We start from the raw sequence: 22679 nt of genomic DNA on the forward strand, positions 1-22679 counted from the left end.
CATAACTCTTTATCTCTAAGGTATATTGTTCCTTTTCTTTGAAGAACACATGGAGAGTTGTTTTATAAGATACTTAGATGAAAGAAAGAAGTAAAACAAAGGCAAATAATAGTTCTCCTAACCAGGTAACACAAAGTAAGATTTCCAGTTTTCAGCTTCCTACCTTGGCCCTTTGCCATGTAAGCATCTTCTGTAGCTGGGGGAAAGTGCTAGTAAATGTTTAACAATGTTCTCTTCAGGGGTGGGTTGAGAAGAAGCCCTGATTAGTAGTGTTGGCCCATTTCCTTGGTGTAAATACTCCCAAAGCAGGCAACATCAAGCTCCTGGCATGACTTCATGACCATGGAGCTGGGAAGAGACACAGGCGTGTCTACCCACTATATGTATTAATACATGTATGACATGTATGTGCTATTCATGAATATCATACTGCTACAAAGCATTCATGGGCTTCCCTGATGGCTCAGACAGTAAAGAATCTGCCTGCAACGCAAGAGACCTGGGTTTGATCCCTGGGTTGGGAAGATCCCCTGGAGAAGGGAACGGCTACCCACGCCAGTATTCCTGCTTGGCGGACTCCATGAACTGAGGAGCCTGGCAGGCTACAGTACGTGGGTTGCAGAGTCAGACGTGACTGAGTAACAGCACAGCACACATACAGCATACAGCATTCGTACCATACAGACACAGTGAGCATCATCTCAAGATAATGGATGACAGTAAAATGTGATGACATATTAGGAAATGATGAGTTTTGAGGGTTTATTTTTAATATAATTGTAAGTTTATATAATTTAATTTTTATTGATGGTTGTGTTTAGCAACTGGCTGGTCAAACTCCTGAAGAGGTAACAACCTGCTCTTGCAGAGTAAGGCTTTCAAGATTGTGACAGCATCCAATCGAGTGTGGTGCCCCGTGTATCTGCAGAGACTGTGTGAGGCTCACCTGCTTCCACTCTCGCTCTTTCCCTGCTGTCTTCCTCCTAACCACTTTAGGACAACAACATCCAGCTGGCAGCTCAAACTATCTGCAGACCAAGGCACTAAGTCCAGCAGCCGTAACCACTCCAGGAAGAAACAGGCGGGTCCTACCCTCAGGAGCTGGGCCAGAGATGAGGCCTGCACTTCAGATGACCTTCCCCGGTGGTCTCACTGTCCATCACTGCTGGTTCAGCCAACAACTGAACATAACATATTGCTTTTTTTTTTTTTTGGCCATATTGTGTGGCATGTAGCATCTTAGTTCCCTGACCCCGGATCCAAACCCGAGCCCCCTATATTGGAAGCACAGTCTTAACCATTGGACTATCGGGAAGTCCCCTGAACACACTGCTTTTGCTTTCACATTACTTCCTAACGTGTTTCCATCATGAATTTAATAACCTTCATGTCAACAGAGGGCCTTAAAAAGCCTGCTGGAAAAGCAGCACTGCTCCAGCTCCCCCAGCCAAGCCACTACTTCCAAGTCTTGACCTGTGGGGAACAGGCCCTCCAGCACCACAGTGAACTGGGCTGAGTGTGGCTTACAGGTGGAAATGCAGGTTGGGAATGCTGCCTTCGCGGGCCAGGAACCAAACTACAGTAATGGCAGACACCCATTTCTGTTTATTCCATGGCCAAAAGACTGACAGGTGGGAGTTTTCAAGAGAGTTCCTACAGCTGAGAAGGGATAGAAATGCAGGTAAATCTGACGGAAGTGGGCACAGTGTTACACACCTGCTCAGGGGCAGGGGCCTTTCTCTTGTTAGATCTGGACGGACTGCTTCAGACATACCCAGGAGGCTGGCTTCATCTCAGGACTGTATGGTTCACAGGGCTGAAAAGCTATTTGCTCTCTCGTTTTTCAGAGGATTTGTATGCTGCAAGCTTTCCACATTTCTTTGGAAAGCCTGAGAAAATGCTCTGATATGTCCAAGAAGCAGGTATGTGTGCTGTAGGATGGTATTTCTCAAAATCAGTTTGTGGGTCACCTCCTCAAAGCCACAGTGACTGCAGGCTTAATGAAAAATCCTGGAGTTGACCCCCAGGCATCTGAATGCTGAACACACCCCACAACGATGACTATTCCTGTTAAAGTTGGAGAACCTCCGGTAGAGTGGAGAGCATAGGAATCTGAGACCAGAGTCCAGACCTCAGTAGCTCTCCCACTCATGAGGGAGGCCACTTTCCACAGGTTATTAACGTTCCTGAGCTTCAAATGTCTGTTAATTAAAGAAGCAAAAATAATATCCACCTCACAGGGTTGTTGTGAACATGGATGAGACCAGTTCAGGTAAGGGTCCAGCGCCCTGCTGAACAGGCAGTTAAATAGGTATCCAACCACCATCAGTCTCCTGTCTACCATCTCTTATTTTCTCTCAGTAATCTCACTTCTCTGACTGGAGTTTCTGAACTAAAATGCTCAGCCTTCCTGAACACTGTCAACCTTATGCGTGTACACTGTAAGGACCACCTCTGTTCTCTGCTGCAGATGGAGGTCTGCTCTAAATACCATCGCACAACAGAGCACAGATGTGAGTGGAGGGGACTTCCCATCTCCTCCTTTCTCAGGCCTGGCAGTCACTGTGTCTCACACCCAGGAGAGGGCAGACATGCCAGTCTGGCAAAATGCAGCAAAGAGGCTCCTTGGAGTACACAGCATCCCCATCACACAATACGAGTTCACTCCAGGGGGCTAAGAATGGTCATACCTGGGAGCTGCTCTAATGCCGAGAAGCTTCAGGACGTGGGTGCCTTAGGACCATCCTCTACAGTGAAATCTTGCAGCTATGACTCCCAGAGATGGGACTGCCACTGAGGAGGCTCCTGGTACCGCTGTGGTCTTCACAAAGGGCCTGTGCTCATGACGGCCAGCCTTCCTGACCCTACACTTGGTTTCGTGCCTTGGAGTTGCTGGTTCTTGGGTCTGAGTGCCTTTCAGGGTCATGGCCCTTGGCTTCTGGCCTTGTGCCTCTGTTGCCTCTGGACACCTGGCTTTGGTACAGACTAAAGCCGCAGAATGCAGAGGAACCCTGAATCTTGCCTCTGCCATGGAGGGAACTGTAGTCCCAACAGGAGTGTGCGTGCTTTTTTGGTTCTAACTTTAAAAACAGATGTAGTGCTTTATCTTTAATTAGCTGAGGTCTATAAAATGCTTTTAACAACCAACTGCAGGAAATATACCTGTTAGTGGTATGGGAAATAAACCTACCAGTCTTGGGGTTTTCTTCTTTGGGAGACACAATGCATACACTAATTTTAATTAACTCAGAATTTATTTGAGAGAGAATTTCAGGCAGATACCTGGTATATAGATAGGGCTCACTAACTATTTCCTGCATTGAATGGAATTTAATTTCTAATCCGGGGGACACCAAGCCTGCAGATTGTGGGCGCAGAGAGCAGATGTGTTCTGTGTAGCCTGAAGGGCTCCCCTGAGTAAGGGGTGGCCTGCCCTAGGAGAAGAACCCAAGCATGGCCCAGCTCAGGTTGCAAGAGGCTTCTGGGAGGGGAGACATGAAGGAAGTTGTTTTAATTCTCATAAGTTTTATTTATTTTCTTGTTTGTCCATGGAGATAGTAATACCAGACCTATTTCATAGTTGTTTTTAGTTTAAAAGAAAATCAATACATATAGCCTTCAAACACACACACACACACACACACACACACACACACACAATAAATAAGATACCACTGTGTTTCCTCTCTCAATGTAAGACAAAGACGCTGAGGTTCTTCCCATGCCCCACCGGGGAGCAGGAGGACTGCTTGCTGAGGGTCCCTTACTGGGACGTGCCTGGAGTTTTCTTTCTGATGCTGTCACAGTTGTCTTACGTTCAGAGGGGGGCAGAACTGGGATAGCTGAAACCTTCCATTTGGCTCTCAAAGCTGGCAGCCCTCTTACAAAGTGAAAACATTATGAAGAGCTCAGATGATCTCACAGGTCTTTCCTAGTTCTGAAACAGATGGTGTGATTCACATACATTTGACATAAACGTACCAGGTTGTGATGATCTGCCTCATTATGCTCAGTGGAAGAGTGGATTCACCAGCAATAATATGGTGAGGATATAAAAGCATGACCTCTGCTTAAAACAGAAGGTGGGAGTGGGTTGTTTCATGGTGAAAGCAACACACGATGACTCAAGGCTCTGAATTTCTAATCACAGATCTGTAACCTTGTGTGTGACACTGGGAGGCTTACTAGTACCTTCAAGAGTACCCTTAATTTGCACGTGCTGGTCATCCACCCTCAAAGGCCTTGTAATAAGTCCTTCCTCTGAGAACAGTGTGGGAGGAAATTATTGGTTAATAATACTAAAGGGGAAGCTATCTGTATAGACTGCCAAATGCCCAGGATGCCTTAGAGTCTAGTAGCTGGAGCTGCTAGAAGAATGTAAATCCCACACTGCTTTTCCCCTTTGAGTCAACCGTCCACCCAGGCTGGCACCATTGAACAGACTTTCTGCAAAGAAGGAAATATTTTCTATTTACTCTGTCCAGTAGCAGGTGCCACTCATGACTCTTGAGCATTTGAAATATGGCTGCTGAGGCTTAGGAACTGAATTTTACATTTGATTTAATTTTAATTAAAATGTCTACATAGTCACATGTGGGTAGTGGCTACCATATTGGACTGCAAAGCTATAGCCAATTCAAAACATCTACACCAAGGTGCGGAGAAGGCAATGGCACCCCACGCCAGTACTCTTGCCTGGAAAATCCCATGGACAGAGGAGCCTGGTGGGCTGCAGTCCATGGGGTCGCTAAGAGTCAGACATGACTGAGCAACTTCACTTTCACTTTCATGCACTGGAGAAGGAAATGGCTACCCACTCCAGTGTTCTTGCCTGGAGAATCCCAGGGATGGGGGAGACTGGTGGGCTGCCATCCATTGGGTTGCACAGAGTCGGACACGACTGAAGTGACTTAGCAGCAGCAGCAACACCAAGGTGAGGTTGAGAAAGTAGTAAAAAATAAATTAATAAATTAACTAATCAGTCTTTATGTTCAAAAGAATTTTTTTCCCTCCACCTTTTTTTCCAAGTTGGTGGGAGGAGTGGCTGAAACCTGAGTCTAAAGGGAGAGATTACAAAAAAAAAAAAAAAAACGTTTCCCCACATTTCAACAATGCTATTTCCCTCTTTTCATGGGTATTCAAATGAGAAGACTTTTAAACTCACGAAGAAAAACTAAGCCAGGCTGTTTTATTCTAAAGCAAAACTCTTCTACACTAATCAGAGAAAATAACCAGTAAGATGTCTCAAAAAATTTTTTAAAAATTAACCTCGCTCATTACTATTCTCTGATCATCTCCGAGGAGACCCACAAAGGCAGAAGTGACACGGCTGGCTGCCTGTCACTGTCGTGCTTGAATCCCCAGCCCCACCCCCTCCAGCTCCACACCCCTCCTCCACTGGACAACTCAACTGATAACCAGAGTCAAAATCACAGATGAAAGTGCTGGCTCCCATTCCCTCCAGACATAGGGTGTCTTTTCTTTTCTGTCTGTTTCATGTAAATTCTGTGGCAGGAAGCCCTTCAGGACATCACGTGCAAAGCCTTGCCTTGAGATGGCACCTTGCTGCCTCCCGCAGCATTCTCACAGTCCTGCTCAGAGATTTGAACAGAGTGGCTGCTCTCCCCAATATGCGTCCTCAACCCCAGAGTGAACTTACTCCAAGTCTTCATGGTTTAACGAATTTATTCTTCCTGCATGCCTCAGCTTATCACTGCCCTGTCTTTTGCATGTTTCCCCCACTAAATAGTGCATTTCTCAGTAATTCTAAGCTTGAATAATTGAAGAGGGGTTCGGTCACTGTAATTCTCCTCATGGAACAGCCAGTCAGGTGCAATTAGGGGCTTAATTAGGGACTATCTATGCTTCATGATAATGGTTAAAAGACCATTAGACTCGATGGGATTTTTATACCTTTGGGATTTTAAGGTATTTTTCAGTCAATATAATCCAGGAAATAAAGTATCTTTAGCCCTCTTAGGATTCATTCATCGAGGGGAGTGGGTTAGGCTTGCTTATTCTGCAGGGGTTCAGAATCCCTCCTGTATTTTTCAGGTTGATGGCTGGATGATTTGAAGGTTAGAAAAACAGCCCTGAACCCGGAGGGCAACTTGCATGACTGGCACCGGAGGAAGAAAGATGGCAGGATTGTTGGGTCCTGTTTCCTCAACAGGGAAATGGAAAGAGGATCAAAATGCTTATTCATGAAATAGTCACAGTGCCCTGCCAAAGACCGATAAATAAGACGACCATGACTGTGTGAGAAGCTTTGCAGCGTATGAGCTGGGAACCAGGTGAAAGTCAAGTGCCTGATGAACAACGGCTCATCACCGCCATGCTTCCCCCCCTCCCCCTGGCTTCTAGTTTATCTCCTTGTATGGTTATTTTCCAAAGAGGTTAAATAGAAAACCATTTATTTTGTTCCCGAATTCATTCTTAGCTGAAAGACTAAAGTATAAATCAATAACAATTCAATTAAAATTTAATGCTGAATTAGTAAAAAAAAAAAAAAAAATGCTCATTCTTTTCCAAGTTAAAAAATCTAAAACAAAAAAGCAGTGATTCTCGAAGTGAGGTTCTTGGATCAACTGCAGCAGCATCACCTGGGAAACTGACAGAACAGTAGATTTTTGGGCCCCCCTTGGACCTTTGAGAACAGCCAGTCTGGGGGTGGGGCCCAGCAATCTGGGTTACCACAGAAACCACCACAAGATTTCACAGGAATTTGAGAACCACTACTTTAAATCAATGTTGGAATCATGGAGACTATTCAATGCTTTGCTAAATCCGATTAAAGGAGAATCCCCAAAATGTCCAGTTTTCCTAAGTCTACAAATAAGGTCTGACCAAGCACCACACAGATCCAATGAAAGTCGCTGAGTCATGTCTGACTCTTTGTGACCCAATGGACTATACAGTCCATGGAATTCTCCAGGCCAGAATACTGGAGGGGGTAGCCTTTTCCTCCTCCAGGGGATCTTCCCAACCCAGGGATCGAACCCAGGTGTCCCGCATTGCAGGTGGATTCTTTACCAGCTGAGCCACAAGGGAACACAGGTCCAGCCAGTGAATAAATCCCTCATTCTGAGTTCTAACAATCCCACAGTCATGCTACCTGGGATCCTATCAAGCACCTGGAATCTGATCAAGTCTTCCAAGGCACCTGGAAGCTGCCAGGGTGGGTGGTCTGGGGCTTCTGAGCTGAGCCACACAAGCTCATCAGCTTCCCAGTGGGAGACAGAGAGGTCCCAAAGGAGCAGAGTGGGTACCAGTGACAACAGAACTCGATGAATTCTCCATCATTCCTTTTTCAGGGAGGGGAACAAATGTTTAGTACTTTTCCATCACCATATCACATATAACAATCAAAAGAGCGTGCCCACAATTTTTTTTTTTTTTTTAAATAGGGCATCTTTGCCGAAAACCCTTGTCAGCTGTGCTAAGCTGCTCGCCCCTCATGGTGTGTTGGGTGATGACAGAGTGCGGCATCTAGATCACTCCCTGCCAACACGTCTGGCTGCTCCTTTCACAGATCCGCAGTCTTCGATCACGCCGCTCATTTGGCACCATCTCCCAGGCCAGGCAGTTTGGCCTTGCTCAGTCCTTCCCTACTCCACCACAATCACCCCTCGAGATTGTGAGGGGAATTATTCAGACTTTGCCATCCAATGATCCAAACTGCTGTCTGGTAACAGCGTTTGCTAGTCTCTGTGTGCCCCAAGAACACAAGAACAGAAAAGCGCCAGATGCATCACTGCATTTTATGATATTTTTTCATCACGAGAAAAACCTCCATCCTGAGAAAATTGGAAACACAAACTCTCCTCAGTAACTTTTCTCGCTTTAAATCGCACCTCTCATCACGACCTATTACACCCACACAGTCATGTGCCATAGGCACTGCACACTGTCTCCAACATTTCAAAGGCTCGAAAGCTATTTTTAAACCCCAAATGCAATGTAGGTTGCTATTCTATAAAGCACTTTTTAAGGAAGAACAAAGTAAAAGAGCCCCATTTATGCATGTGGGCAGTTCGCCAACTTACCAAAAGATTGAACACAGCTGTCGATGAGATCGTCCAGGCTGGCTCCTTTGGCGAAATGTCCCAGAGGCACCATCATTCGGAACTGGGTGATCTGGGCCAGGCCGGGATGGCAGGGGAGGGGGCTGCTGGCGGGCTTCGCCTCTAGTCTCGCTTTAGGGACTGCTCTGCAGCCATGAGTTGGTTTCCTAGGGAAAGAGAAGAGTCAGGGAATGAGATCAGAGCAGCCAGGGGACAGACCACACTGACAGCTCTGCATTCTGTAGGCAGACAGGGCAGAAAAGGAGATAAAACAATTAATCCCAGGAGCTGGGCTGATAAGACATACCCCTCCTACTTGGTAAAGGCACCAAGTGGACTGGTTGGCTGTTAAAGGGATATCTCTCAAGTAAATAGCAAGGTGAGATTTCAGGGTTGCAAGCAGGGCTCTTCAGCCTGAGACGGGTTGCTTTGGCCTGCTTTCTCCAGTTCTTGAAGGGGAGAGGCAGACGCAAGACCATCCTGGCAGGTTTTAGCTCCGAGCAATAAATTTTTTATTTTAGCCCAGAGACCATTGACTTGGGTCTTAAGAATTGTTTCAGTTTGGTCCCCTCTTCAGCTAAATTCACCCATCTTGAGCAATACCAGAGTTATTGTCTCAAGTCAGGTGGCCTCAAAAACATGTTTAAGGATGTGGGGAGGAGAAGACAAACATTGAGGACCTGAGGGTTATGGAGGTGGTGTTTAGATAATAAATCTTGGTGGGTTCTAAGATTCTGTTTTTCATTATTGATGGTCATTGAGTCATTTTTATCATTAAACCTCATTCTATCAAGTCCTTACTGATTATGAGAGCTTTATTCTAGATGTGAATGCAAAAGGACAAGTCTGAATCTGGAAATGGCTTAGTAGCCCAATAGGTCAGCTTCACCCACTTTCACTTAGCTTTATCTTTGGTCATGACCTCAAGAGTAAAAGTCAAGTTGTTGCAAAATATCAGTAGGTTAACTGAGCATTTTATTTTTTCTTCCATTAAAAAAAATAAACATAACATACACAGAGACATATCTATCATCTCTGTAGGTTTACGAGCGATGGGTATTGTTGCTGGTAACTCCTTTGAGCATATTCTCCCCTTCTTACTGTGCCTCTGCCTATCATGTTTATTACCAAAGAAATGCACCTCAGATCCATAACTTTAATTACACATATTTGATAAACATATGATGGCATCAATTAATCAATAAGTACTCATTCTAGGAGTAACACGTGTGTGCCAGACCAGAGTGGACCCGTGAGACAGTCTGTGAAGGTACTCTGCAAACTATAAAACACACTCATTACATGTTGTTGTTGTAGTATGAAGGTCATCTGCAAGTTCCTTAATACAAAAATCTAGCTGGAGAATGAGAACCAGACCAAGAAAAGATAACTCTGCAAATCTTAAATAACTGGCCTGTGAATGACAAGGGCAAGAAGTGTGATGTTCCCAGAGGAGGGAGAACCAGTTCCAGGTGGAATGTTGGGGAAAGCTGTAACTGACAAGATGTAATGTCACCCAGAAGGGGCTGAAGAAGTTCTTGGATCAAAATAAAATATTGACGTACATGTGGATTTGGTGAAACCACCCTGTTAAAAGACAATGGGACCACTTACTGCACAGCCAGACTTGTGGAGGGAACACCAGGCCCTTCGAATTCCTTTTCAAAGTAGCTTCAGAATGCTGGTCTGGCATTGGCTGCTGCCACCTGTTCTGACCTAGGGTGGGCTCAGTGAAGTCCAATCAGAAACTGGCTCTTAGGATCTGCTAGCTCAAGGCAGTGATTTCTGAAAGATCAAATTGGTATTATAGGACTTGATCAAGTTTCTGGCCACTACTGATTTTCACCCAGGCCCTGAGATGGCCCCAAGATCAGATCAGTATCTGAAAATGAAAGGAAACGGTAATGGCCGCCGGAACTAGTACCTCTGATGACAGCAGGCTCTGTGATGGAGATTTACACAGTCTTTAAAGCTTACAGCCAAGATGTTATCTCCATTTCACGATTTGAAACTGAGTCTAAAAGAGGCTAAGTGACATAGACAAGGCTGTATAACTCATATGTACTAGATCTGGGACTTGTACGTGGCACCTCTCTGGTTCTGTTTAATAAATATTTACTGTGCCTGGAACTGTGCATCTTTCAATATTTCAGAATTAGCAAAAAGCTGGATAGCCCCTCCGAGGTCATTCTCCCAGCCCTTCAACCAGGCCTGTGGAAGTCCAGGCTTGGAAAGACAGTGGGATGGGGCACCAGTGCTGAGCCAGGTGGAAGCCAGGCCTCCTCTGCCCATGTCATGCTCTCTTCCCACTGCAGAAGCAGTGACGATCCTAAACCTGGCACTGGTTATCCACTGTTGGGATCAGTCAGCTTTCAGCCTTAGCTGCTGTCTGTTCACCTTTAAGACCTCCTCCTGAGGCAGAGTTGGAAAGATGAAAAGAAAGTCCTTCTGGTTAGAAGTCTTTTTTTTTTCTCATACGCCTTCCACATTCTCTTAAGCTTGGAGAGATGAGGCCACAGCAATGAGGCTGTCTCCATATGCAGCTCTTCCCACTAGGACTGGGAGGTGGGTGTCCACCTCTGTCTCCCGACTGGCCAATCCAAGGAAAATTCCATTTTCTCCCTCAGTTGATAGCATCAACCATTCAGGACTCCGAAGACTGCCCTGACTCTAATCCGAGTAATGTTTCCCAGTGTCACCTGAAGGGGAAACCACTTTGGTCCAGGAGGTGATTCTCAAAGGTAGACGCTTTTACCAGAACTAGGAGGGGCTGGTAACATTTACCCAAAACAAATGGACTCAAAGGGAGTATTTAGAGAGGAGGAAGGTAAAAGGAAGGTGAGAGATGCAGTTGGCAGAGAGGCTGCTGAGACTCAGAGGGCTTGGGCAGGAGAAACCAGGGAGAAGAGAAACTGCTAAAACCCAGACAGCATTCAGAGAGGTCAGGAAGATGAGAAGTATGTGCACCATAATTAGGAAACTGGGCAATTTTGTTGTGCTGTCTCTTGATTGGCTGCTTTGCGACAGACCTTCAAATTGTTCTGTCTTTTCTGGTGAAATGGCTATACATAAGAATTCATAAACCACTTTCTTTTAGGCAGGTCTAAGGGTGTTTTTCCAATCCATAGAACCAACAGCCCCTAAGTCTGCAAATGCTTATGTCTTTTTAAAGGATGGTAGGCAAATGTTTCCTCACCAGCTTAAAAAAAAAAAAAAAAAAAAAGCCGAAGAGAAACAACTTGTAAGTTGTTCCCTGAGGCTACAGCTGGTTAAGGCCCTATCTAGTTTGCTGAAGGAGATTTTCAAAACTCTGAACTGATTCATCCTCTCCAGCCTCAGGTACCTCAGTGGAGGCCAAAATTTCGGGTTGAACTTTTTATGAAATTCAGCCCAGGAGAGTGAGGGGAGAAATGGACAGAGAGAACGAAGGGAAGTCCCACAGTTTTCTTTGCAGTGAAAGATGGCTTTTATCGGCTTCTAGTGAGGATTTCTTTCAGTCCTGTCCTCTCCCTCCTCCCATAATACAGGCTGAATTTAATTTACCGGACCCCCCTCATCTCAATCCCATGCAGAGAACAGCGCGGGACCTTCAAGGGCAGGGCAGGGGAGGGCACAAGGGGCCAAGAGCTTTTAGTGAGGAGGTCCAGCAGGGCAACGCTTCCTGCCGGACGGGGCATGTCAGGCGCAACAGAGTCTGCGTGGATGGAGGTGGGAAGAGCCCAGCTCGCCCGGCCCTATGCTGAGCTCAGGCAGTTGTCCGGTTCTGGCCCTTTGGGGAACAAACTCAAAGTTGCCCGGCCCCTCCGGGCCTCTTTACCCTGCCAACAGATTTTTGACTCACGGTCACTTTTCCGTCATTTTCTGTCACCCCAAGTCCTTCCTGAAACATGTCCCTAGGATCACGGTGGGTGAGGGGAGTGTAGGTTTCCCCCCAAACGGTTGCATGGCTCGCCGACCCCTGCGCGCTGGCGGCAAACGCAGTTGTCCTTCCAGACATCCGCGGGGCTGGACGCACCGCCAGGTGGCGCTGCCGGGGCCGCTGCAGGTGCGCGGGGCGCGGAAAGTCCACGAGTGGGAGTCCCATCGGCCCAGCGCCGAAGGACCCGGGGTCCAGTCGCTTAGCGCGATTCCGGGTCTCGCCGGATCAACTCAGGGCGCGCGTCCGCACAACCGGGCTCCCTCCCCAGCCCGTCGGGCGAGATGCGGTGGGCGACCCGGGCGCGTCCGTCCCTCCAGCCCGTCGCCCTGGACTAACCCGAGACCCCGGGAGGCCGCCGCCCTCCGCACATCGGGCCCGCAGCTTCCCATAGGAGGTGGAGCCGTGCCAGCCACCCGGCGAGGTCCAGGGGTCGTGGGCGCCGTGTCCCCCGCCCCAAGAAAGGAAACAGGCGCGCCTACTCACCGTGGAGCTTCTCTCGCTTTGCCCAGGGTGCCCATGGCCGCAGCCGCGCTCCCCGAGCCACCTCACCCAGCGCGGCGGGACTGGCTCGGCGGGGCGCGGCGCATCGCCGCCGTCACCGCCGCCGCCGCCTGCCGAGCTCCTCCGCCCCGGGTCTTCTCGTCCGGGCCGCCCACCTGCCGCTCTCCGAGCTGGGTGAGCCCGACCGCGGCGCACCGCAGCACAAACTTTGTGTGAGCGCGCCCCCTCGCCCTCCTCCCTGCGCACGCGCGCACACTCTGCCGCACCACCACCTGACAAGCGCTGATGGTTATCGCCCGAGGAAATGTGTGGCGCTCTTCAGCTCTTCCCCGAAACCTGCCCTCGCTACTCCGTAGTCTCCGGAGGCCTGCGCCTCCCTCCGCTCTCGCCTTTTGCTCCCGGTGCCTACATCGGCCCGGGGCTGAAGTCGGAAGCGGAGCTGGAGGGGCGGGAAGGCTCCAGGTGCCCTGGATCCCACCCAGCCCGCGGCAGGAGTTCGGGTGGGAGCCGGAGGAAACTGGCCTCGCTCGGTGGCTCTCAGGGCAATCCCCACCTCCTTCGCCTTCCCGAATTTCAGTCCAGGCTCCCGAAGACCCCTTATCCCCTTGCCAGCCTCTCTTGTATACATCGGAGCGCAGAGTCGAGGGTGGGGTAAGGAACGAAAACAAAGTTGTGGGTCCGCGTTTGCCTGTGCTTGTGAGTATCATCTTGTTAGTAATTAGCAACTGGGCCGGAGATACTTGTTCTGCACCCCTAGGTACACTCCAGATACGATCCATATCAGGGGAGACACAGCTGCGCGGCCTCTGTTGGGTATGGGAGTGAGGGGCGCAGAGCTGGGGAGGAGTGGGAGAACTTTCTGACGGCAGATCTGATCACGAATGGTGAAAAGACAGTGATGACAATAGCAAATGTTGACTGAGTACCTTGTGCTAAGTGCTTTCCTCATTTACACCGTCTCCCCCAAATACCAAGAGGTCACTGTTTTAAAGATGGAAAATATTAAGGTTTAGAGCATAATATGCTTCCCATCATACAAGTAGTACACACCAGAGAGAACCACGACCTGTGCTGAGATCTGGCTTGCTCCCTGTAATGGCTGCAGGACTGTCCTAATAACATACCTATTATCACGGTCACATGCCTTAACTCCAGCCACGTTAGTAAGTTCCTTCCCAGCCGTGATGTTCTGGACCTTAAAGCCTTATAAGTATATGCCACCTTATCCTAAAAAGGAAATTAAAGATAGCTTACAAAGTTGCATAATTCACCAAAAGAAGTGGATGAAATGAAATGTGAAATTAAAGTACATAAAATAGAGACAGAAATGAAAGGTTGCTGGTCTTTTGTTTTTTTTAAATGCAACCCATAGAACAAGTGGGACCAAAGATTTTTCTCCTGGATTTCGAGTAGTCATTTTCGAAAAGGAGGCCTTGTCTAAAGTTCAATTTCTGTCACATGCAAGACAAAAAAAAAACAACAACAATTGCTCATGAGATCAGTTCTTCTGATACTGAGACCAGAAAGAAGTTTGAGAATGCTCATGAACATTGGGTAACAGACCCAAGTTCTCAGTCACAGCTGTATACACAGCTGAAGGAATATTTGGATGTTTAATATTAAACTATGACACTCTTCCAGACTTACACTGAATATGCATATGTATATATGCCAAGATGATAAACACATACCTTTATATAAATGCATAATTATATGTAAATGTGTTTAGATAGATAGACTACTGGGTGTATACACATAATACTGAGCACAGTTTCAGGCAGTTGCATACATCTATACACCTGCAGTTCATTATGTAATAAGTACAGAAATGATTAGCTATTAGTTCACTCGAGAAACGAGTCTTGCTGAGTTTTCTAAAGAAAGAGGCCTGCATCTGCCTAGGAAGCTGCTTTTTCTTAGGCTTCCTGAGAGCTGTGCATTCCGCCTGCACCTGACTAGGTTTCTGGGCCCAGCTGAACTCTTTGAAGAGGCTTTCTGGTTGTTGCTACTTGAGCAATTTGTCTTTTCCAAACACCTTAAAAATCAGATGTTAGCTCCATCTCTTTATTCATTTTCAGCCATGTGGTTAGTCTCCCTGGTCCTGTCTGAGGCGCCTCTGACCTCAGGAACAAAGCACTCCTTCTTCACTTATGTTCTCTTATCCTTTCTTCTGCTTCTCCAAACAACCCTCTGATGGGCAGTAGTCAGTGTCTCTGTAACAGCTGAGAAAGGCTGGGGACCACTGTCGTCTTCGCTTACCCTTTGGGTAAGGTCATTCCTTGGGATCCTCTCTCTGATATTCTTTCTTCTCTCACCAGAGGCTCTTCAGTGATATCCCTGGACCTTTTGCTCAGCTTTTTGTGAGTATCTGAGAAACCTCTGCAACTAAAAATGCCTGCTTTTGTCAGATTTTCCAAATGACCCACTACTCAAATTCGGTGTTTTTAATTTCTTCTATGACTTCAACAGGACCCAAATGACTCCTGAGTCTGGATATCCAACCTTGATATCTAACATCCCAAAACACGCTTCCAACTGGTCTCCTCCTTGAATTGTCCCTCAGGGCTTCCTCTCCATCTCCATCCCCACATGTCTTGGCCCCAATTATCTCTAAACCTGAACATGTGTCATAGCTTCATAAATGGCCTTCCTAGTTCTCTAATCCTTTTTTCCTGTTGTTTTCAGAATTACCTGATCATGTCATTTCTTTGTTTCCAAACTGCCGAGGAATTCTCCTGTTGTCTACAGAATAAAAAACAAAGTTCTTAACATTACTCACCTTCAGTTCAGTTCAGTTCAGTCGCTCAGTCGTGTCCGACTCTTTGCGACCCCGTGAATCGCAGCACGCCAGGCCTCCCTGTCCATCACCAACTCCCGGAGTTCACTCAGACTCACGTCCATCGAGTCAGTGATGCCATCCAGCCATCTCATCCTCTGTTGTCCCCTTCTCCTCCTGCCCCCAATCCCTCCCAGCATCAGAGTCTTTTCCAATGAGTCGACTCTTCGCATGAGGTGGCCAAAGTACTGGAGTTTCAGCTTTAGCATCATTCCTTCCAAAGTATTCCCAGGGCTGATCTCCTTCAGAATGGACTGGTTGGATCTCCTTGCAGTCCAAGGGACTCTCAAGAGTCTTCTCCAACACCACAGCTCAAAAGCATCAGTTCTTCGGTGCTCAGCTTTCTTCACAGTCCAACTCTCACATCCATACATGACCATTGGAAAAACCATAGCCTTGACTAGACGGACCCTTGTTGGGAAAGTAATGTCTCTGCTTTTGAATATGCTATCTAGGTTGGTCATAACTTTTCTTCCAAGGAGTAAGCGTCTTTTAATTTAATGGCTGCAGTCACCATCTGCAGTGATTTTGGAGCCCCAAAAAATAAAGTCTGACACTCAGCTTCACAACTAACCAAACCTGTTCTGCCTGGCCTCCAGCCATGCCCTCCAGGCACCTGACCTCTTAGGTCATGACCTGGTGACTGCCGGTAATTGCTGTGCCCTTGCAAGCCTCAATGCTTTTGCTCGTGTACTTGCTTCCACCTGTCATCTCTTTTCACCTAGATGCACAAAGGCACAGTTATACTGAACTCATGTCAAACTGGCAATTCGCCCTGTAGAACACACACAGGGCTGCTTCCCAGGGGCAGAGGGATAAAAACCCACCTTGCAGAATCTGCCTGATGACTGGTTAGGCTTGAAGAAACTATTGTCTGCCAGAGCTTCCACTACGTGGTCTAACATTTTTTTCATCCATTTGAGATATGTTCACTGGGTCCCTACTTAAGTGTCAATGCTTGGCATTGAGAATCTAAGGAGACCAGGACAGACAAGAGCCTTGTTCACATGAGCTTACATGTCTAATAAATAGTATCCAAGTCTAAATATGCCATGATGTTACATCCTGATTTCTAGAAGCTGCCCCTGCAGTCGGGTTACCCCTGCCCTCATGGGACACCATGGGCTATTCTGGTTGAGGTACTCACTTGCATCAGTGAAGACAGAGCTGCCACATTTAGGGATACATAGCACTACAGGAGAGTGAAGAGATGGAGACAGAAAAGGAGGGAGGGGATGTGGCACCATCATTTCCTCCTTTGCTGAGTTCTGCTCCAGTTTCTGAGATGGGAGAATTGGCCTCAGTATTTTATTATTGTGACTGGCTGCCCCACAGTGAACACTGCATTCCTGTTGCTGCTCACCTTGACTAAAGCTAGAGAAACTGCCCATGTGAGAAGCCGCTTCATTTGCTATGGGCCTGTAGTTTGGCACCTTGTGGTTGGACTCCTACATGATTCTTTGTCCTCAGCATCTTCTTGTGGATGCAGCCCACGCTTTTCTGAGAGTCTCTCCATCTGCTGGCCAGCTCTTCTGGAGAGCATTCTGTCTTCCTCAGGTATCCCCAGGATTCTCCATAGGGAGTTTGATGAATGTCATGTAAATGATATTTTAAGATAAATCACCCTATACCTAGACTCTGTGCATATGCACTTTTGTTTTCAGCTGAAGGATGCTGCTTGTCTTTGTTGAAGTCCCTTACCAGAGGCCCAATCTCCCTTACAAGTCATATTTCTTTACATCATGGAGCCCATATTTTTCATTTGATTTCGGAATTGTTTCAGGATATTAACAAACAAATAGAGATATATGTTGTCTCATGGATTTTGCTCTTAGGGAGATGGGGGGTCCCTGGAAAACTTTGAACAGAGGAGGGAAGGGATCCAAATTGTGCTTTACTGAGTCTGGCTGCTGAATTCCAAAGTAACTCATGGGAAGTAAGGGCAGGAGGTTCTCCATGGAAGGGACCTTCATAATTTTCAGCTTCTGGGTCTGCCCAGTTGGTGGCTGTCAAACAGTTTTTAGTATTACTCCATGGTGAGAAGTGTAATATCACATTTTACACTCTGTGACTCAGATGTACATTTGTGCTATGCGTCAAACTGAAACACAAGTTGTGTGAAACACTATCCTTTCAAAAATTTTTAAAATGGTATTAAAAAACTAATGCAGATCAGGACCCCTAAAATTGATCCATCAGTTGGATGGGATCATATTATACAAAATGCAGTTCCAAGGCTTCCTCTCATGATAATAATACATCTCAATAGTTATCTCTGGGAATGGGGAACTAGGTGACTCTGAGTAGGGGGACTGTTGCTTTCCATTGTTTCCCCTTCTGTAACTTTTATTTTTGTATTGTGTGCAAGCATCTAGTCCATCAATAAATCCTATTTTGAATCATTCTGACATAGAATTTCTTGCTTTCTGATGCTGGCCCAAATGGCTTTAAAAAAAAAAAAAAAAAACAACAGAGGCTGAGACCAGGAAAGGTAACTTGTCAGTGAAACTGATTTGTTCAAGTTCATATATAAATCAAACAGTATGTTTTCCACAAATACTTGGGAGGCAGAATAGCACAGCAGTTCAAAGTGTGAGCTCTGGAGTTAGACTGATTTTGAATTTCAGTCCTCATGCTTCCTTTGCAAGTTAACTTTTCTAGCCTCAGTTTCTGTATCTGTAAAAATGGGTACAAACAAGCCCTACTTATGCAGTTTTGCTAATGATTACATGACGTGGTTTATGCCTGGCATGGACTGACCACTGTGGACACACTGATGTTTTTAGTGCCTGGTTACAGGGACATGAGGTGAATGTTTTGCCACATTGAAGGGATACCTGCCCTCGTCTTGGTTGATGGGGAGCTGACTTCTCAAAGGAAGTGAGGTATGGGTTAAGATATAAAGGATGAGATGAACTGTGAACCAAAGAGAAGTGAGGGCCGAGAAGAGGTGAGGCGAGGCCAGTGTCTCAGAGACAAGGGAGATGCAGAGGTAAGGAAAAAGCAGAGCCAAGGGCTTTGCGTTAACTAAACACAGGAACTTACTCCAATTCTCCCCCACTCCCTGCCGATACATAGATAAGGCTCTCAAGTCTGACAATCTCACTGCCTTTGCAGAAACTGAGAGGTTTCTCATCTTGAAGAATCCCCTGTGAGCTCCTTGAATCCCTTGCTCCACTTTAGATGTGATTCAATTAAGGCTACTTCCCAAGTTTGCCTTTGGGTGCTTGAGCTGAGCACCACTGCAGAGGGCTGAGTTAATTACCATTCAATACTGAGCTTCTTTTCAAATGGCTGCCCTGCAATCAGAACAGCAACAGTTGTAAAGCTAAAACTAGTTTAGTAATGCAACTGCTATTTTTAAAACCCCTATTGTGCACCCAGCACCACTCTAGCACTAATACTACTTAATCACTTAACACCTACAAAGACACAGGTAAAAGCTTGGAAAAAAAAAACAACAAAAAAACCCAGTTAATAGAAAGATTCAAATGGCCTGGACCAACCAAAGGATGTGGTTTTCTGAGTACAAAAACTGTTTAATATGTATTCAAAAAAGTGCTGTGATAAGCATAGTATTGAAATGAAAACTCCTGAGTATTAATAAAGACACTTGCATGTGAGCAATGGAGAAAATAATTGTAAATTACATGCTTAGTCCTTAAGGGTCTAGAAGACTTTTTTTTTTCCCCCTTTAAAAGGGGTCATATTTAAGAAATACTAAAGTAGGCTGCTTCATACACAACTTACAAACATTTTTACCAATTGATCTGACAGTGTTGGTTACCCCAGCACACTCCCCTATGCCAAAGCCTAGTTTTCCATCCCACATGGGGTGTTGTGTCTTTTTATTCAGTAGGATTCTCTGTTGTGGGAACAGAGAGTGAAACTCTCAAAGGCAGATAACACGCCTAGGAAAGTTATATTGGGATGGAATAGTCTGACTTGCCTGACTCTGACATTGCCTCTGGATGTAGAGGTAGAAGTGAGCCCAACTAAAGAGGAGTGTGACTTAATCTTGTAGGCAGACTTAACCCCTGTGTCCCCTGGCTAAAGAGATGGTGTTTCACAAATAATCAAGTCACACCCAAGAGCGCAACTTAAAAATTAGAAATGCATTGATTAAAAAACAAAGGTGAAGGCTTACATTTCCTCCAAGTATTGATCAAGATTGATCTGCCACCATATCTAATTGGCAACAGACTCAAACACTTTGATTGAAGTAATTTCTTGGCATTCATTCAAATGATAGCTAAAATTTACTGTAACAGAAAACCATCTTTTTATTTTGTGTTGTTTTGTTTCTGCACCTTGCGTCAAACTAGAAAACTTCCCTCTAAACTGTGTGTGCAGCTGGGGGAGTCAGCCTGGTGGCTTCATAAGTATAAATAGAGACCTAACTGTCAACCAAGGCAGTCAACCAAGTGTTCAGCTTAATTGATTTTTAAATTAAATCAATCAGTGAAAAAGATTGCCATATGTTGTGATAAATGCAATCAGTGCCCATTTATGTGTGATTTTCAAGTCCCCAGAAATGAGGTTTTGCTTCCTGAGGAAGGTTACCTCATGCTGGCTCTCAATTTGGCTCATGCAGGTGCATTCCCAAGGCAGTGTTATTGCTCTGACATTGCCTGTCTTTGGATGGAAGTGTGAAGAAGTCTGGGTTAGACTTGTTATGGAAATAGACAAGTTCTATATTATCAATGTTGCAATTGTTTAAAAATTCCTCTTTTCTAAAAATCTGAAGTATAATTGATTTACAATGTTGTGTTAGTTTCAGATATACAGCACAGAGATTCAGTTACACCTATATATATATATATATATCTGTTTTTCAGATTCTTTTCCCTTATAGGTTATTGCAAAATAGTATAGTTCCTTGTGCTATATAATAAAACCCTATTAACAATCTAAATTGCGGTGACTTTTGTTCTGTACCAGCCAGAGGAAGCACATGGATCATGCAGGAGGTGGGGTCCAGGTGGGTGAGTTTGCCCCAGGTTGCTCCAGCTTGGACCACTTTAAACTAAGCAGGAGTGGTAGGGCCACAGTGTGATATCTGGGGGCTCCTTCCTCCGTACAAATATATTTTAAAATAAATTTTATGATTGCATTGGCATAAAGCTGAATAGACTCCAGATCAGATTCATTATTACACATACAATCTTTGGTTTTTAAAACTAATGAAAACCTTTCTGTGGGTGCCTCTGAGTATTACAATCTCTCAGCCCCGAACCTCCTGGATGAGTCGGCCCTGGGAGTGAGCCTGGTTCCTTCATGAGAGAGAGAGTGCTCTTTCCTGGCTCTGAGAGAGCAGTGGTTTCTGGCTCTAGGGAGATGTTGGTATAAAACAAGGGGAAAAGTGAGTTTCAAGGAGGAGCCCCCTCTGTCCCTTTTGAACATACAGTAGGCAGGCATATGAAAGGTGACCTGTAGGACAGTGAGGTGAGAAATGGCAAGGAAAGTGGAGGTTTGCCTGGGGCTGAGAAATAAAACTAGGGGCTTTGCAGGGCCATTCAAGGACACAGGGCCTAGCTTGGAGGAACCAAAAACATAGTATTTACTGACCAAGTGGCTGCTGGTGTAGGGGAAAATCAAATTTGACCTGGACTTGATACTAGAGTACTCAGAGACCCAGCCAGAAAGGATCTGGCAGTCCTTGGTCTATTGCAGAAAGCAGGTTAGACTACCGGGAACAATGGGTCAGCAGTGAAAACAACCAACAAAGTAAACCAAAAGGGGCCAACTTACATCTTAAGCTACGCTGAGCTGGATTCTACGATCAAACAGAATGTTTTTTTATTTTTTTCTGTTTATCCTAGATTCCTCATGCTGATTCTATGAGCTGACATATTGAGCACTTCCTACATGTCAAGCACTGAGCCAAGAAATAAGTACACATTATTTCACATCATCCTTGCAAAAAGACTTTATGATGATTTACCATGGTTGTTCTCACTTTATATAGCTGGTGGGGTCGTGGGAGGTTTCAGGCTGAAAAAGGTTAAGTGACTCACCCCAAACACACAACTAGTAAAATGTGAAGCTGGATTTCAATTCAGTGTGATTTTGGAGCCCAAGCTTATCACCATTTTGTTACACCTCCCACTCATGATATATTAGATTTGGCACCCAAAACAGTTGAGTTCGTTGGCTATAACCTATTAGAAAATTCTAGGTGCAGTAAAGAGGATCAGTAACCAGAACTAACCATATTGTTCATGACCTTAATGAAGTGTTGAGCTTTTAGCAGTCTTATCAACCACAAGTTGTAAAACAGAGCATCAAAGGATCAAAATTTTGGTCAAGTGACACTGCTCCTCTAGAGCTCAAACTAGAACTGCCTCTGAAAAGATTTGGCCATTGGTTAGGGGAGGGAAAGCCACTGAATTAAGACTTCTTCAGGCTCATGTTTTCACTTTGAGCTATATGAAAAGTGAAAGTATAACTATTGTCAATGTGCTATTAATGCTATTAATGCAAGGTCCTGATCTTGTTACCTTATTATGTCACTTCTCAGATAACATGTACCTCATCTCTTGTGTACATGTGTGCCTGCATCTGTGAATGTTTCCTTAGCAGACTGGGCTAAAAATGCAGTTCCTACTATGATTTCTTCCCCATGATTCCTTGTCTGGAGACTTTGGTCTTCTCTTGGGGAAAAAACAGGAAATTGTTGTATCAAGTGATTCAAGCATTATTCCTTCAGGCTTTCTTACTACAACCCGAGAGCTCTGATTTGTTTGCTTGTTTGTTCATTTGTGCAAATAGAGTTTTAGCTCATCATTATACTCCAAATAAAAATCTCATAACTGAGTTACTAATGGAACTGTACTCCAGTCTTAAAATTACCCTCAACAGGTGTGGATATCTTTCTGAGGTGCTAATATGAGTTTAGTCGTTTGGTCTAACCTGTCAACTTGGGAGTGAAGACTGATTCTGACTTCTGGTGTTTAGATTATTCTGTCTAGTTCCTCAGTTTCCCTCCTTTCCTGGAACATCCCAGAAAGCCAGGGTTCCCAGGATCCCCCCTCCTTGTTGTCCCACATAGTATGCCTACAGCTTCTGATGCAGATTTGGACACTGAAGAAGAAGGGACTCTTGCCTACCTTGTTCTCAACATAGAGCAATTGCATGCTGCAAAGTTCTTGACTCAATGGTGCTGCTTCTTTTCCTGTTTCTCAGCCTTTCTGGAAGACTCACAGGTGACACATCGATTTCCCTTCCTTGCTATTTCCATCAGTGTCTCACCTTTCCTTTTACTCTTCCAAGGCATCTGAGGACCCCTTCTTATTTTACCCTTCTGTCTAATGTGATGTCTAGGATATCCGCCAGCCCCAAGTACATGTGTGTGTGTTAA

General features: G+C 45.6%; 1 protein-coding gene across 3 annotated transcripts in view; it reads right to left on the bottom strand.

Annotated features, from left to right (window-relative positions):
* Positions 1-12796, bottom strand: part of RASGRP1 (RAS guanyl releasing protein 1) — an 81226-nt gene extending 68430 nt beyond the window's left edge. The window contains exons 1-3 of one of the 3 annotated variants that reach the window (XM_061430720.1): positions 12466-12763; positions 9678-9848; positions 8046-8230 (exon numbers count right to left, since the gene is read on the bottom strand). In XM_061430720.1, coding sequence (XP_061286704.1) covers positions 8046-8121 — 76 coding nt within the window. In that variant the 5' untranslated portion in view covers positions 8122-8230; positions 9678-9848; positions 12466-12763. Of the gene's footprint in view, positions 1-8045; positions 8231-9677; positions 9849-12465 lie in introns of all 3 variants that reach the window. The other 2 variants (XM_061430719.1, XM_061430718.1) reach the window with 2 other exon arrangements.
* Positions 12797-22679: the final 9883 nt, after the last annotated feature.

The sequence above is a fragment of the Bos javanicus genome, chromosome 10, assembly GCF_032452875.1.
Source record: "Bos javanicus breed banteng chromosome 10, ARS-OSU_banteng_1.0, whole genome shotgun sequence".
Taxonomy (NCBI): Eukaryota; Metazoa; Chordata; class Mammalia; order Artiodactyla; family Bovidae; genus Bos; species Bos javanicus.